General features: G+C 39.5%; 1 protein-coding gene across 7 annotated transcripts in view; it reads left to right on the top strand.

The window, feature by feature from the left end:
- The window catches only part of FAM13A (family with sequence similarity 13 member A), a 363,870-nt gene that overhangs the window by 237,341 nt on the left and 108,873 nt on the right, over nucleotides 1–17,656 (top strand). For 2 of the 7 annotated variants that reach the window (XM_070452136.1, XM_070452135.1), the window contains exon 1: nucleotides 15,773–16,738. The exons of the other annotated variants lie outside the window; for them this stretch is intronic. In XM_070452136.1, the coding sequence (XP_070308237.1) occupies nucleotides 16,710–16,738 (29 nt within the window). In that variant the 5' untranslated portion in view covers nucleotides 15,773–16,709. Of the gene's footprint in view, nucleotides 1–15,772; nucleotides 16,739–17,656 lie in introns of those variants that run through there. 7 annotated transcript variants of the gene reach the window in all.

Raw genomic sequence — 17,656 nt, 5'->3', positions numbered from 1 at the left:
AAACTGACCTTTTCCAGTCCTGTGGCCACTTCTGAGTTTCCCAAATTTGCTGGCATATTGAGTGCAGCACTTTCACAGCATCATCTTTCAGGATTTGAAATAGCTCAACTGGAATTCTATCACCTCCACTAGCTTTGTTCGTAGTGATGCTTCCTAAGGCCCACCTGGCTTCACTTTCCAGGATGTTTGGCTCTAGGTGAGTGATCACACCATTGTGATTATCTGGGTCATGAAGATCTTTTTGTACAGTTCTTCTGTGTATTCTTGCCACCTCTTCTTAATATCTTCTGCTTCTGTTGGGTCCATAACATTTCTGTCCTTTATTGAGCCCATTTTTGCATGAAGTGTTCCCTTTATATCTCTAATTTTCTTGACGAGGTCTCTAGTCTTTCCCATTCTGTTGTTTTCCTCTATTTCTTTGCATTGATTGCTGAGGAAGGCTTTTTTTTAATCTCTGCTTGCTATTCTTTGGAACTCTATATTCAGATGAGAATATCTTTCCTTTTCTCCTTTGCTTTTTGCTTCTGTTCTTTTCACACGTAAGAGAAAGCCAAGTAAGATGGTAGGTGTTGCGAGAAGTCATCAGAAGGGAAACACATTGAAACCATTATCAATGAAAACTAGCCAAGCTGATCACATGAACACAGCCTTATCCAACTCAATGAAACTAAATCATGCCGTGTGGGGCCACCCAAGACGGACAGGTCATGGTGGAGAGGTCTGACAGAATGTAGTCCACTGGAGAAGGGAATGGCAAACCACTTCAGTATTGCCTTGAGCACCCCATGAACAGTATGAGAAGGCAAAATGATAGTGTACTGAAAGAGAAACTTCCCAGGTCCGTAGGTGCCAAATATGCTACTGGATATCAGTGGAGAAATAACTCCAGAAAGAATGAAGGGATGGAGCCAAAGCAAAAACAATACCCAGTTTTGGATGCGACTGATGATAGAAGCAAGGTCCAATGCTGTAAAGAGCAATATTGCATAGGAACATGGAATGTTAGGTCCATGAATCAAGGCAAATTGGAAGTGGTCAAACAGGAGATGGCAAGAGTGAATGTTGACATTCTAGGAATCAGTGAACTAAGATGGACTGGAATGGGTGAATTTAACTCTGATGACTATTATATCTACTACTGTGGGTAGGAATCCCTTAGAAGAAATGGAGTAGCCATCATGGTCATAAAAAGAGTCTGAAATGCAGTACTTGGATGCAATCTCAAAAATGACAGAATGATCTCTGTTCGTTTCCAAGGCAAACAATTCAATATCATGGTAATCCAAGCCTATGCCCCAACCAGTAATGCTGAAGAAGCTGAACTTCAATGGTTCTATGAAGACCTACAAGACCTTTTAGAACTAACACCCAAAAAAGATGTCCTTTTCATTATAGGGGACTGGAATGCAAAAGTAGAAGTCAAGAAATACCTGGAGTAACAGGCAAATTTGGTCTTGGAGTACAGAATGAAGCAGGGCAAAGGCTAATAGAGTGTTGCCAAGGGAACACACTGGTCATAGTAAACACCCTCTTCCAACAACACAAGAGAAGATCTACACATGAACATCACCAGATGGTTGACACCGAAATCAGACTGATTATATTCTTTGCAGCCAAAGATGGAGAAGCTCTATACAGTCAGCAAAAACAAGACCAGGAGCTGACTGTGGCTCAGATCATGAACTCGTTATTGTCAAATTCAGACTTAAATTGAAGAAAGTAGGGAAAACCACTAGACCATTCTGGTATGACCTAAATCAAATCCATTATGATTATACAGTGGAAATGAGAAGTAGATTTAAGGGACTAGATCTGATAGAGTACCTGATGAACTATGGACAGAGGTTTGTGACATTGTACAGGAGATAGGTATTAAGACCATCCCCATGGAAAAGAAATGCAAAAAAGCAAAATGGTGTCTGGGGAGGCCTTACAAATAGCTGTGAAAAGACAAGAAGTGAAAAGCAATGGAGAAAATATGCTTTAGAGGTTCATTCATATGAATGAATATCAGTATGTCATTCCGTTTATGACTTGAATAATATCCCAATGTATTAATATGTGTACACCACATTTTTAATTCATCAGTTGAGGGACATTTGAGTTGCTTTTACTTTGGGGCTATTACAAATAATGCTAGTATGAATATTTGTGCGCAAGTCTTTCTCTGGACATATTTTCAGTTCTCTTGAGTATACGCCTAGGGATGGAATTTCTGGATCATATGGTAAGTCTGTTTGATTTCTTGAGGAGCTTATAAGTTGTTTCTCAAAGTGACTGCTTCATTTTGCATTCCCATCAGCAATGTATGATGTTTCCAGTTTCTTCACATCCTTACCAACACCTATAATTGTCTTTTTATTGTAATCATTCTGATGGGTGTGAAATGGCCTCTCATTGTGGTTTTGGTTTGTGTTTCCCTAATGACTAATGATGTTGAGCACCTTTTCATGTGTTTGTTAGCCATTTGTATATCTTCTTTGGAGAAATATCCATTCAAATTCCTTGTCCATTTTTAAAAATTGGGTTATTTGTCATTTTGTTGTTGAGTTGGAAGAATTCTTTATATGCTCTGAATACTAATCTTTATCAGGTATAGGATTTTCAAATATTTTCTCATTCTGTAGTTTGTGTTTTCACTTTTTTGATAGTATCATTTGAGGGACCAAAGTTTTTTTGTTTTTATTGCCCAGTTAATCTATTTTTTCTTTTGTTGTTTATGATTTTGATGTCCTGTCCAAGAAACTTTTGCCTAATCCAAAAGCAAAGATTTACATCTTCTAAGAGTTTTATAGTTTTGCTAATATAAATACCTAAATTATATTTGCTAAAATAAAATACCTAAATTATATATCTAGGTATTTCATTCCTTTTGAGTTAATTTTTAGATATGGTGTGAAGCACAGGTCCGGTTTCATTATTTCGCATGTGGATATTCGTTTGCCCCACCACCATTTGTTGACAAGATTATTCCTTTCCCGTTAAATTGTCTTTTTGGTTTCTTTGTCAAACATCTAATTCTGATGTTAGAATAACAAAAACAAAGCTAAACATAGTAGCTCTTCTCTCACCACATTTGTTTTCTGAAAACATGAACTTCACTTTAGTAGAGAAATAAGCGTGGCTTAGATTTATGTATCCAAAGATTTTGTGCTATTTCACACAGCAATTAAGAAAGACTGTTACCTCCCGCCTCCCCAGTCTACCAGTGGATCCATAGCTATACCCTTACACTCTGCCTTCCCTTCTTTCTCAGTGGGTGAACTGAACTTGTACCTCTCTGGGGTCAGCCTTTGTGCTGGTACTCTGAACCCCAATCTCTCTCACTCACTCAAGGACTAAGTTAGAATAATCCGTTCCTTTCTCTATGACATCAATTTCGCCCTTCCAGAGTTTTCCCATCAGCATAGAAGCATTTTATAATAGCTCTCAGTATTTTTTAATCCTCCCTAGGAACAATATCCCTCTTCATTTTTAGAGCTCTGGTAAAGGATTATATGTACTTGCTGTCTCCATAACCTTTCCTCCCATTTCTTTCCTCAACCCACACACCACTGAAATTGTGCTTGTCGAGAACACCAACAATCTCCATCTTGCCAAATCCAAAGGTCAGTCTACTGTTCTCATTTTACTCTTATCTCTCAGCAGGATTTGACTGAGTTAATGACTGCTTTGAAGCACTTTCTTCACTTCGCTTCTGCAATACTACACTGTCCTGATTTTCCTCTGATCTTATTAGACACCCTTTATTAGTCCTATTTGCAAAATCTGTCTTTTCCAGACCTCTCAAAGTTGGAACATGGAAAGGCTCAGTCCTATGACCTCTTCTCAAGCTGTGTTCATTGTGTGTACATTCATCCAGGTCCACAGTTTTGAATACCATCTTTAGGCCTATGACCTCCAAAATTATGCTTCCAGTTCCAAACTCTCAATAAAATTATATTCCAAATTATTATATCCAGTTGGTAGGACAAACTACTTAACCTTGGGGTACCCCCCAATGCAAAGTGAAAATGTGGAACCCTCTGTTAAAAATTGAGAATTTTAAGATGGCAGCGGCAGAGCGTAAAACCAGATATGGGGCTTTATGTGCATGGTCCATGAGAAACTGCATATTCCATATGCCCATGAGGTCAGCCCTGCCTATTGGCTACCTGGTAAGTATACTTGGATATTGAATGAACATATCACACTCAATCTATATAAAGCAAAACTCCTCATTTACACTTCTACCTAAAAAAAAAGACAATCTCATTTCTGCCCAGGTTTTCCCCCATCTTAATAATTTGTACCATTTACCCAGTTGTGATCGGTCGCTTCAGTCATTTCCAACTCTTTGCGATCCCATGAACTAGAGCCCACCAGGCTCCTCTGACCATGGGATTTTCCATGCAGTCATACTAGAGTGGGTTGCAGTTTCTTTTTCCAGGGGATCTTCCCAACCCAGGGATCAAACTTGTGTCTCTTTTGTCTCCTGCTTTGGCAGGCAGGCTCTTTACCACTAGCGCTACCTGGGAAGCCCCACTAAATGTGTGGTAGACTTTAAAATTATTGTTTAATCGCTAAGTTGTATCCGACTCTTTGTGACCCTATGGACTATAGCCTGCTGGGTTCCTCTGTCCATGGGATTACCCAGGCAAGAACAGTGAAGTGGGTTGCCATTTATTTCCTTCTCCATTTCACCCAGTTACTGAGACCAAAAATTTGTTATTCCTCTATTTTTCTCAACCAATTCTTTAGCAAGTTCTGTTGGCTCTACCTTTGAGGTATATGCTCAAACATCTGGCATCTAAATTTTCAGTCTCAAATCATCATCTTACAGATAATTTTTCATTACAAAGAGAAAACATTCTTTTACAGTGGAAAAATCTAGCAATCACTACTTGAATCATAAGAAGCATAAAAATATTTTTGAGGAGTAGAAATGTTACAGAAATATTTTATTGGTTATTAAATGAAATGTAATGTTATAAAACAGTACATACTGCATAATCCTTTATCTTTTATTGTAAAATATACATAAAATTTACCATTTCATCCACTTTTACATGCATGGTTTGCTGGCATTAAATACTTTGCATTGTCCCGTCTTTATGAAATTATATAAATTATATCTAAATAGAGAAAAATGAAAGGACATAGAATCATGTTAAATACTGGTTATGTAAGTAATGGGATTGTATTTGACTTTTATATTCTTTTTTCTCTATTTTCTAAATTTTCTGTGTGAGTATAGATTATATAATTTGCAACAAGAAATAATGCCTGTTGTATTTTAAATAAAGGATGACAAATGTTTCAAGAGAGATATAGTAATTGTTAGATTTTAGAGAATCATATAGAGCTACAACTGAAGTGACTCTGGACTTAACAAGTATGGCTTCTCTCATTTAAGAGGATAAAATGCCTTGAGTGGTGGAATTGGAAAGAGCAGTGATGAGAAGCCCAAACAGGCTGAGTTTTATTTGGATGAGTGGATATGGGTTCAGAAGGGGGATTCCAGGCTAAGAGAAATGCCTGAACAGGAACAAATGAACAGCAGAGCTTATCTGTGACCATGTGCAGTTTAGCCAACATGGACCCGCCATTCATGTGAAGGAGAGGGTAATAATAATATATGTGGATATGGAGAAGCAGAAGGGCCCTGTTGTGTGTGAGAATCAGTTCAGTTCAGTCCACAGTTGTGTCCGACTCTTTGCAACCCCATGAACTGCAGCATGCCAGGCTTCCCTGACTATCACCAACTCCCGGAGCTTGCTGAAACTCATGTCCATCGAGTCAGCGATGCCATCCAACCATCTCATCCTTGTCATACCCTTTTGCTCCTGCTTTCAATCTTTTCAAGCACTGGGGTCTTTTCAAATGAGTCAGTTCTTTGCATCAGGTGACCAAAGTATTGGAATTTCAGCTTCAGCATCAGTCCTTCTAATGGATATTCAGGACTGATTTCCTTTAAGATTGATTGGTTTGATTTCCTTGCAGTCCAAGGGACTCTCAGGAGTCTTCTCCAACACCACAGTTCAAAAGAAAGCATCAATTCTTCAGCACTCAGCCTTCTTTATGGTCCAGTTCTCACATCCATACGTGACTACTGGAAAAACCACACCTTTGACTAGACGGACTTTTGTCAGCAAAGTAATGTCTCTGCTTTTTAATATGCTGTCTAAGTTGGTCATAGCTTTTCTTCCAAGGAGCAAGTATCTTCTAATTTCATGGCTGCAGTCACCATCTACAGTGATGTTGGAGCCCCCAAAATAAAGTCTCTCACTGTTTCCATTTTTTCCCCCTCTATTTGCTGTGAAGTGATGGGACCAGAGGCCATGATCTTCGTTTTTTGAATATTGAGTTTTAAGTCAGCTTTTTCATTCTCCTCTTCACTTTCAGGACTTCCCTGGTGGCTCAGATGGTAAAGCATCTGCCTGCAATATAGAGACCCAGGTTCGATTGCTGGGTCAGGAAGATCCCCTGGAGAAGGAAATGGCAACCCACTCCAGTACTCTTGGCTTGGAAAATTCCATGGATGGAGGAGCCTGGTAGGCTACAGTCCATAGGGTCGCAAAGAGTCGGACACAATTGAGCAACTTCACTTTCATCAAGAGGCTCTTTAGTTCCTCTTTCCTTTCTGCCGTAAGGGTGGTATCATCTGCTTATCTGAGGTTATTCATATTTCTCCCGGCATTTTGATTCCAGTTTGTGCTTCATCCAGTCCGGCATTTCATGTGATGTACTCTGCATATCAGTTAAATAAGCAGGGTGAAAATATATAGCCTTGATGTACTCCTTTCCCAATTTGGAACCAGTTCATTGTTCCATGTCTGGTTCTAACTGTTGCTTGTTGACCTGCATACAGATTTCTCAGGAGGCAGGTAAGGTGGTCTGGTATTCCCATCTCTTGAAGAATTTTCCAGTTTGTGTGTGTGAGTAGAACTTCAGTTTTACTCTGTTAAGCTATGAAAAGCAATTAAAACTTTTTTATATTATGGTAGTGTTTTGGGAAGGTCAATTCTGTAGAATCTGTATTTATCGTGGAAAAGACCAAATCCATAACCTGCTGTGAAAGCTATCATCCAGAGGCTGTGTGTGTGTGTGTGTGTTCAGGCAGTCAGTTGTGTCTGACTCTTTGCAGCCCCATAGACTATAGCCTACCAGGCTCCTCTGTCCATGGGATTTTACAGGCAAGAATTCTGGAGCAGGTTGCCATTTCCTACTCCACTGGATTTTCCCAACCCAAGGGATTGAACAGGATTGAACCTGTGTCTCTGGCAGCTCCTGCACTGGCAGGCAGATTCTTTACTACTAGCACCACCTGGGGAGCCCCTGTTCAGAAATTAAGTAATAAAAATTTTAACTATGGGGAAGGGTAAGGAACACTGAAAAGAACAGGTGATGGTAGTGAGCTCACCAATAATGAGAGAGGCAATATTATCTCATTTAAGCTTCTCTTTGTAACAGAGTATCCATTCGGTTATCATTTGGTTTGGCCAAACTCTACCATTTATCTGTTTCATATAGAGTGATTTGAAGTCTAGGCTAATATTTCTGGAGGTACTCATATTTGTCCAAGCATATTTTACTAGGTTGTTTCCACACTTTTCAAACTGGATTATTTTGCAATTTAGAGTTGTCTTCCTCAAGCAACATTTTGGAAACTTATTATGGAATTAGAACTCACTTTTCAATGCATTTTTTTTTAAATAATGAATTAACTGCATTGCCTATTTGAAGGAGACCGTTGCCTTTATTAATGTTATAGTATTTATTTATAGGTCCTAATTTATTTGAAATGTCTTTGTCCAACTCTATATCTCCTTACTAAAATTCAATGAGGAAAAAGTTTTCAATTCGTTTATGAATTCTAATAATGCTCTACACATGAATAGCACTAGAAAAAGAAGATATGTATGCAGTTATTTAATGCAGTGGGTCAGTTCTCTGAAGTGTTGAATTTAAAATAATTTTTAAAAATCAGATCCTTTTAAATGCTCTAGGGATGTTGACACTTAAGGGCACCACTACTGTGATTTTTTTTTTAAACTTTTTTATTGAGGTATGGTTGATTTACAGTGTTATACAGTTCAAGTGTACAATATAGCAATTCACATCTTTGTAGATTATTCTCCATTTACAGTTATTGTAAAATAGTGGCTATATTCCCTGTGCTATATAATATTTCCTTATAACTTATTTTATTCATAACAGTTTGTACCTCTTAATCCCCTACTCCTATTTTGCCCTTCCCCCCTTTCCTCTCCCCACAGGTAACCACTAATTTGTTCTCTGTATCTATGAGTCTGTTTCTCTTTTGTTATATTAATTTGCTCTATTTGTGTGATTTTTTTTTAATGTAACCTATTATTGGTAGTACAAATGATCACCATTTCCTCTTATTTTCTTTCTTAATATTTCATTTATTCATTCATTAATTGCTTGAAAGCAAAGCATCCTACTTTATGATAAAATAAATTAATTTTACCATCTAATGTATTGCCATTGAGAGATTTTATGCTCATGCTCAGTATTTTATGTCTCAGAAAGATGAAGAGTTTATGTCTGAGGGATACAGAATCAGCAGTGATTACCAATCAGTCACCGTATCACAGTAAATAATTTTGGCATTTCTCAAAGGGAGCCCCGCTGAAGTCTGCTTCTCCTCTGCAGGAAATATCATTTAACAGGGTGAAAGGTCACTGGGACAGTCTCAGGCAGCTGATCTCAGGTGTGGTAGCAGCTGTTGTGTGGGGCATGACTTATTTTGTGAGAACAGAAACGCTATTATCTGGGCTCCCAAGGGAGATTTGGAGAAAGTCATGCCCGGGGAGTCCCATTCCAGGAAAATGTGCTCAAGCACTTATTTATTGGCAGTGGTCACTAACTGAGATTCCATCTGGCAAAAATGTGGATTTTTCCCTGTCCCAGAAAGTTGGAGAACAATTATGTAAGTTGTTTCAAAGAATTTATTTTTAACCACTTTTTATGAAGAGATTGCAGTCCCTCTGTTGTTAGAAGAAATTCACTTTTTTTAAGAAGAAATAGAGCTTCTGTATGAATTTCTATGTAACGGTGTATTTATGTACCATAGATTGCAATTGTCTTTTTTCTTTTTATTAATTTTTATTTTTACACAATTCTAATGATTGTACTCCGTTTTTAGTTTTTATGCAATATTGGCTATATTCCCCATGAGTAGGTACTGTAATTACTTGTCCTTTGATTTGACAGTCTTTCTGGTGACAGTTTTGATGCTTGTATTGGGAACTGGAACCAGTTCGTGAAGTCGAGGTGTCAGTGGGGTGGAAAGGGGAACCCTCAATGGTGCCTCTCCAGCTCTGGAGGCCTTTCAGCTTTGCCTCACTGTTTGCAGCCTTGTCCTCTACCCCCTGGCAGCTCTACGGGAGTCTAAAACCCGAATAAGTGAACTGTGTGCCACTGTAGGCTCCACCAAGGCCAGTCAGGTGTGTTTTAATGAAATAACTCCATACACCATTTTAAAAGCAAGATCTATCATTAGAATTAGAAAGGTGTGTCTTTGGAAAAAGGGGCTTCCCCTGTGGCTCTATAGTAAAGAATCCACCTGCAATGCAGGAGATGAGGGTTCGACCCTTGGGTCAGGAAGATCCCCTGGAAGAGGAAATGGTGACCCACTCCAGTATTCTTGCCTGGAGAATTCCATGGACAGAGGAGACTGGCTGGCTATAGCCCATAGGGCTGCAAAGAGTCGGACACAACTGGAGTGACTTAGCATGCAGCTTGTCTTTGAAAAAACAATTACATAATTTCTATCCCCATGGGATTTTTTTTCCAGCAATCTGTAATTATATACTAAACAATTCTAATAAGTAATGAAACATTTTAATTATGTTGATTTTATTAATTATTTTTATTTGGGCCTTAAGTAAAGCAAGCATCTTTGTCTCTGCTGTAACTAAAGAAAAGTAATTTACCTAACTAGAAATTCCTTATTCCTATTAGCATGAACCTGTTTTAAATGTCACTGTTTTGCTTTCTAAAATAAATCTTTAAAGGCTTTATAATCATTCTTCAAGTTAAGAAATGCTGTAGTTTTTTAACATAAAAATTGATAGCCTACCTGTCATTTCCATGTATTTATTTCTTAGAGGAATACAATTAAGAACACAATTTAAAACTTGATTCTCCATCTTTTCTGTTTCTTCCTCTTCCCTCAACACCCCATGCCAACCATTTCCTTTACCTACTGCAACACAGCTGTCTTACACACACAGACACACACAGACACACACACACACAGACACACACACACACACACACACACACACACACAGACATACACACACAGAGACAAATACACACAGACACACACACACATAGATACACACACACACACACACACACAGACACACACACACAGAGACACACACACACACAGACACACACATCACACACACACAGACACACACACAGACACACACACACACACACACACACACACACACACACACACACACAGACACACAGACACACACACACACACACACACACACACACACACACACACTCTGTTGACTCAGAGTAGCACAAGAGGTTTGTTCTGGTCCACCGTCTGTCTTTGGTTCAGACAGCCATTATTAGACTGTATGGTGTTATTGCTTAGTGTGACTCTTTTGTGACCCCAGGGCCTGTAGCCCTCCAGGCTCCTCTGTCCATGGGATTTCCCAGGCAAAAATGCTGGAGGAGGTTGCCATTCCCTTCTCCAGGGGATCTTCCTGACTCAGGGATTGAACCTGCGTCTCCTGCATTGCAGGAGGATTCTTTACCATGAGCCACCTGGGAAGCCCTTATTTAATATATTTGCACTCATCTAAATATAAAACTTAGACCAAAGGAAAGGATTCTTTCTTTCCTGTAGCCGGTTGATAATGTGTGTTATTGATGAGTAAATATAATGCTTTATCATCTTTAAAAGCTTTCATATCGTGGAAATGCTGTGGCATTCAGATGCCAGCTTCATATCAGCCACTTACTATCTGCGTGCTGAAGATAACTTCTTCATTTCCACATCTATTAAAATGAACACAGCATAACTTGTCAGTACATGCTGATTGCCTTCATGTACCACCCCTTCAGTTTCTTCTCCCTCCTCGCCTTTATTTTTGACATTGGCTGTGGTCGATAATGATCCTATCTGCTGATGAGCCCTGGACTTCACTAGTGTTCTCACCCCGACTGCTGGAGAGCAAGTTTAGTCAGAATCCTGTATAGTGGTACCAGGGTATCTAAATTATATGTTCCCTAAAAATCCTGGCTTCATAATTACAAAAACTCCTGTCAGATTTAGTCATCACCATTTATAAATACTATACGAGCATCTTGTGGAAGGTTTTGCTCCTTAGTGAAATTTATAAAGATTGATAAAAATAAGAGGAAGAAACCTTGCCTGAGAAGCGCTTTCTTACCAAACCTGTAAGAAAGAAATTATTTCCACATATTTTTTCTTAGGAAACAAATCAATCTGATGTTAAAACAACATACGAAAACAAAATAATGTGGCCAAGAAATGTTCTCAGTTCTTCAAGTTGATGTTGAAATTAAAACAAATGAAGCCACATCATTTTTGGAGCAGTTGTTGCTCTTGATATCACAAGTGCAAACAAACCTATTGCCAAACACTTGGAATCTGCCGAAGAAGTTATGTAAGAAAATTAGAAGTCTGCAAGCCAGCTGAAGTGTAGAAAAGGAAATAGACAGCCTGGGAGAGATTGGGTAATGTTTTGGATAGAATCTTACTTTATGCATCTCTGCGATTGCATGTCAGTGTATAACCCCAATAGTTTATTTCTTTAACTAGTTATTAGTTATTATTATCCTTCATTTGAATCTAAAAGAGGCATCTACTTTATCTCTGATGTAAACCTGGAGAAGGGAATGGCTAACCACTCCAGTATTCTTGCCCAGAGAATTCCATGGACAGAGGAGCCTGGCAGGCTACAGTCCATTGGGTTGCAAAGAGTTGGACATGACTGAGTGACTTACAAAAAGCAAACAAAAAACCTAAAATAGGAAATGTTTAAAAAGTAGGTAGAAACATTGCTTGATAAGTGAAAATCTAATCAAAGGAGTTATGCTCAGAATCTGAAGAGAGATTGATATATTAGTTCATTCATTCAGCACTATTGGATGTCTCTTCTGTGTAATGGCTGCAGGAAAAATACAGTTCTTACCTGGAGAACTTTCTTTCCAATAGGGAGAAAATATTTAAATTCAAATATTAATGAAACATTGTGGTGGGCAAAAATATAAATATCATAAGAGATGCAAAGGGCTGTCTGAGTTAAAATGGGTAAGAGATTTGTTTCATCTGGCCTAATTCTGAGAGTGCACCGAATTTTGCCAGGAGAAAATGGCACGGGAAAATAGTATAGACAAAGGGTAAATGTTTGGCGTAGGTAAGTTCAGAGCAGATTTGAAAATGGTGTCCAAGTAAATCTGGATTGGGTTCCTTAGGCAATATAAGCAGCTGATCTGGAGGAGAATATTGAGGTTAATAAGCAGTCTTAATCATCATATTAAAAGAACTAGTGTTCATTTAAGAGGTAGTGGGAGCTCCTAAAGCTTTTGAGAAGAGCAGTGAATATCCAGTTCACAACCACAGTAAGAAATTCACTCTAATAGTGAAATGTATTCACTGGAGATAGAATGAATGGAGGCAAAAAGATCATCTTGAAGGTTATCATGATACTGCAGATGACCAAAACCCACTGAGTAAAGAGACATGACAGAACAATCAACAGATTTGCTTAAGGAGAGGAAAGGGAGGAGTAAAGATGACTCATCCTTTGAGTCTGATTCATAGAGAGAACCATAACATCATTAACAAGAGGGGCCAGGAGGAGAATTTGGGGAATCAGATAATATGAAGCTTTGAATGTGTTGATTAGGGTGATAATACTAATAATTATTGAGCACTTATTTGCCAGGAACTATTTTACGTGTTTTATATGCATGATCTCATTTATTCCTCAGAGCAACTTCAGAGGTTTTAAACAGTTTGCCCAAGTTTACGCTGCCTGTCTGTGGTAGAGCTGGAATCCAATCCCTAGGAGCGTAATTCCAGAGTGCACTTTATTAAACTCTAATGGAGTGCCTGTATTGAAAGATGTGGGGCTGGAAGATGAGGTGGAAAGGGTGTAAGAGAGGAGGGAAGACAGATGAAATAAAAGGAGGATGGAATAATCAGGATGCTTGGAGAATGCCCAGGAAAGATCACAGAGAACCAAAAACTTTCAGAAAACTGAAGGTGGGTGTTTCTTTAAAAGTTAAGAGGAGAAAGAGATCTAAGGAAAGGCATTTAGATTTAGTGACCAAAAGAGCATTGGTGGCTTCAAAAGCAGTTTGAGAAATGTGGTGAAGTCTGAAGTCCATCGGTGTGCTGCAGAGGCGGAATTTCTGGGGAAGTGGGAGGAGCAGAAGTAGGCTTTGGGCAGCCTGTCAGTGGGGAGGCGAGGGAAATGGCACTGTATCGCCAGAGGGTAGGAGTGCTGAAGAAAATGATACGATTCAATACACGGATAAGAAATTTGAGTCCTGTGGGTGTGGTTGTGTTCCCTGAGACTAGGAAGAAGTCAAAAAGAACCAAGCAAGGTGTGTGTGTGTGTGTGTGTGTGTGTGTGTGTTAGGTGTTGGTGGTGGTACTTCAACACTTAATGCAAAGGAGACCAAAGGAATTCACTCATATTTGATGATCTTGACTTTCTTCGTAAATTTAGGAGGCAAAGTAATTAGGTTCATAAGAGAGATTCAGATTTGTAGTATTGGAAATCAGCAGCAGTTTCTTAGGGAATGCCATCAGAAATCAAAGACAGCTACAAGCTTGACACATAGTACTGAGGTTCAGGCCGAGATTAAATAGGACTTTTTAATCTACCCAGTTGCCAGGGTTCTGTGACTTTTCTTTTGCAATGTTTAGCAGCCTGGCAGTAGGTCACCCAGCTGGCAGGATGTATGCAGGGTGAAGAAGCAGAGGATACTAGTGAACCTGTTTTGGAAAAACTAAATACTAAGGAAAGCCAGCAATGCACCTTTTTTTTTAAAGCTGTGTGCTCGTCGGTTGGAGTGCAGGTTGTCCTTCGCGGACGTGGACAACAGTTGGAGCTGAATAGAGAGCTCAGGAGGAGGAGGCATGGGGGAGCCAGCGGTGTGCTGGTTATGAGAGCTGCACCTTGTAGGGCTTGTGGAGGAAATGCGGTCCCAGAGTCACGTTTGAGAAGCTGGCACTGGCAGGGTTCAGAGAGCGGCAATGAAGAATTGACATGAGGGCGTGGGACATGGAGTAATAAAGCTATTCCAGTGATCCAGGACTCTGGGTGTTGTCTGAGAGGAGGAGCTGTGGTCTAAGTATAAATTCAAAAAAGATCTAGTCATGCCCTGAAAATCAACCAAAAGTGAAAAAGGAGGAATTATTATAAATAAACAATAGAGATTTGAAAGGGCAGGTAATTACTGAGGTATAGTGTTAGCTGATTTTCAGAAATGACCACTGACATCTCACTAGTAATATGGCATATTAGGGGGATGTTGACAGGAAGATTGAATGATCAGGAAATGTATGTGGAATCAGATGTTCAAATTTGAATGTTCCTATTTAGTATTTTACATCTAGTATGTATTGAGTGTAAATTATTATATGGTTTAACATATTTTTTGTAATGCTGGGTCCTTTATTATTGGTCTCATGTCTCTGTTAGCCATACAGTATTGATGTGTTCATAAAATTAAAAGAGAAGATATTGTTTCTATCACTTGAATTTTAACTATTTCTAAAAATATGTTACCTTATGAAATATTTTAAAAACTCACGTAGACGAGACTAAGCACTACATTGCGCAGCAGGGATCTGAAGCAGACCTGAGCGATCCTGAAACCAGTTTCTGTTCTGCCACTAACTTTCCAGGTGAAGTTTCCAGATTGCTTCATTTTCTAGTACCAAGTTTACTCACCAGTGAAATGATATCATGATATGTAACAGTGATTTCCTATCTCCAAAAATGAAGTGTTAAGCAAGGTGTAGAGATGCATTTTTGAAAGGTAAAAAACTTAAGAAATACATAAAACAAGGTTATTGTTACTGGAGAATGATTAGAATTTCTAAGTCTAGAATCAAAACACTATACTGTTACCTTCAATAAAAGCAAGTTCTGAATTTACTTTAAAACACTTGAAACTGCCATTGTTTTAAATGGCTGATTTTAGTTATTGATTCTATCATAATGTCTGAATATAAGTTTTAGGATGACTACTCCATCATCATAAATATGATAGAGTATTTAGTCGGACAGTGAATGTTTTTACTAGTAGGTATAGCAAAGGAGAGTGGATGCTTACAGTAGGGCTTTGTGTTCTAAATTCAGAATTATGAGTGATCTGTAAGAAATCTGGGGAAAACTACAGGGGAGAAGGATACCTTTTTGGTCACACAAGCCCCCTCTGTTTCTGAATGTTGTGGACCCTGGCCCTCTGCCCTTGTACTAAAAGCGATGCTCTGGGCTTTGTTGTAACTCTCAGCAACTCCTATGCTGTGAAAGAAAGCTTAATAAAATATATTTCCAGATTTGTTTGTGTTTGAAACCTATGGATTAACAGTTAACGTTCCTAAAACAACGCATCAGTATTCCCCACTGAAGAGGAAAATAAGGGAAAGTTAGGTAACTAACAGTCATTTAAGCAGCCCTAATGAGAAGTTGATTTGGTGTTACCTGTTTAAAAAAAAAAAAAAAAAAAAAAAAGATCAATAAATAACCAACCTACCAAAAATATGCTGGTGATATTCTCAGAGGAAAATGGGTATTTAAATAAACACATTCAATTTTATAAGGATAAAATGCAGAAATAATAAGTTGAAATATTTCCATGGGAAATAGTCACATTGATCCCTTGAGACCCTGAGCAGTCGGTCTTAGGACGTGTGTTCTCCCCAGAAATGAGCGCTACGTGCCTTGGGAGATGTCACCAGTGACTAGTAGCCACCGCAATGTAAACATCAGCAGGAAATAAATATGGGTAGGGCAGGGGTCTAGAAGAGTGCCTGCGTGCCTTCTAGAAGAGTATCACTCCTTTCAGTGTTAGCGGTTTGATTTTTTTCCTTTCCCTTTTTTAAGAAGAAAAGAGGACGCAGCTTATGCCTTCTGTCACAGAAACCTTGGGTTTCAGAGGCAGTGTCTTCCCTTGACAAATGGATTTCCTTGTTGGCAGTCTCAGTACTGAGCCGTCAAGGGACTCTGCTCTTGCCGCCGTTATTGGTCGTTCCCCCAGACTGACAAGCCCGTCTGTGGAAGGGCTCCGAGGAAAGTTTCGAGTTACCAGAATTAGGCAAGCCCGCTGAGGAGCCAGGGGTGGAGCAGCAGCCGCCGCAAAAGCAGCAGCGCCTTTAAGCCTCGCAGCAGCTGCTCCTCTGATTGGCTGGGTGGTTCAGCTGCTTCCCTGGAACAAAGGTCAAAGTGGACTGCAGTGGAAATGTAAGAGAGGCAGCGATCGAGTAGCACTGCTTGGAGAAGTTTGGAGGCAGAGGGCAGCGGGACACTGGCAGACTGCAGAGCGAGCTGCTTCTCCGGCGGTGAGGTGCAGCCTCCCGCCCCCAGCCTGGCCCAGCCGCCGTGAGCAGCCGGTCCCTGCACAGACGCCCCCACGAGGCGCGGAAGAGACAGTTGTGAGGGTCCCTTGCCAATTTCCAGACAAGGATGGCTTGTGAAATCATGCCTCTGCAAAGGTAGTATTCTTTCCTATTTGGGTTTTTTCTTCCGTATTTTCTGAGTGGTATAAAACTGTATAACTTTGCCAGTACTTGGCATCTTTCAGTAATCTGCTGCAAACTCAAGACCAGAAAAATGTAAACATACTGCTTCTTATGTTGACACTTATGCCCAACTTCTTATCTTCTTCACTGTTCGGTGAAGAAGAATTAAATATAAGAAAATAGCTTTGACATCTGAAGAAAAACAGAAACTGAAGAATATATTGAGCAGGTTTAAAATAAAACTGAATTAGAAACTGAATGAGTTTCTAAGTGATGTTGTGAAGCTGCTGCTGCTAAGTCATGTCAGTCGTGTCCGGCTCGGTGCGACCCCATAGATGGCAGCCCACCAGGCTCCCGTCCCTGGGATTCTCCAGGCAAGAACACTGGAGTGGGTTACCATTTCCGCCCTGAGCTCTAATCTCATTTTGAAGGATGGCGACAGGGGAAAGACATTTTAAAAAAGCATTTTAGGAGCCCTCTGCGTTGAGTTTTATATCTAGACAAGGATTTTCTATCAATAAGTACTTTATAATACATGGACATATTTGCTAAGGATATTATTTTCCCATGAATAATTCTAGATAGGTTTATTACACAGATGACACCTTTAAACAAACAAACCAAACTGCTCTGTAACAATGATTGAGCACAAGGCTCTGTTTTCTTCATTAATGATTGTAATATAGATTGGGGGGTAGGGTGGAGGAGTTATACTAAAACAGAGAAAAGTAGGTTTAAACAAAGGGCATGTCAAAAAGATCACTGCTGGTAAATTAAGTGAATAAGGTGTCCTGGAATGTTGAAGCTGGAAGCCACCTCTGAGGTGACGGAGTCCAGCCCTCCAGTTTCACAACGGGAAAACGAGGCTTGGAATAAGTCCTCAGTTGCCCA

This window comes from Odocoileus virginianus, chromosome 21 (genome assembly GCF_023699985.2).
Source record: "Odocoileus virginianus isolate 20LAN1187 ecotype Illinois chromosome 21, Ovbor_1.2, whole genome shotgun sequence".
Classification (NCBI taxonomy): domain Eukaryota; kingdom Metazoa; phylum Chordata; class Mammalia; order Artiodactyla; family Cervidae; genus Odocoileus; species Odocoileus virginianus.
The sequence above is the reverse complement of the archived record's forward strand: the minus strand, read 5'-3'. Positions and strand labels throughout refer to the sequence as shown.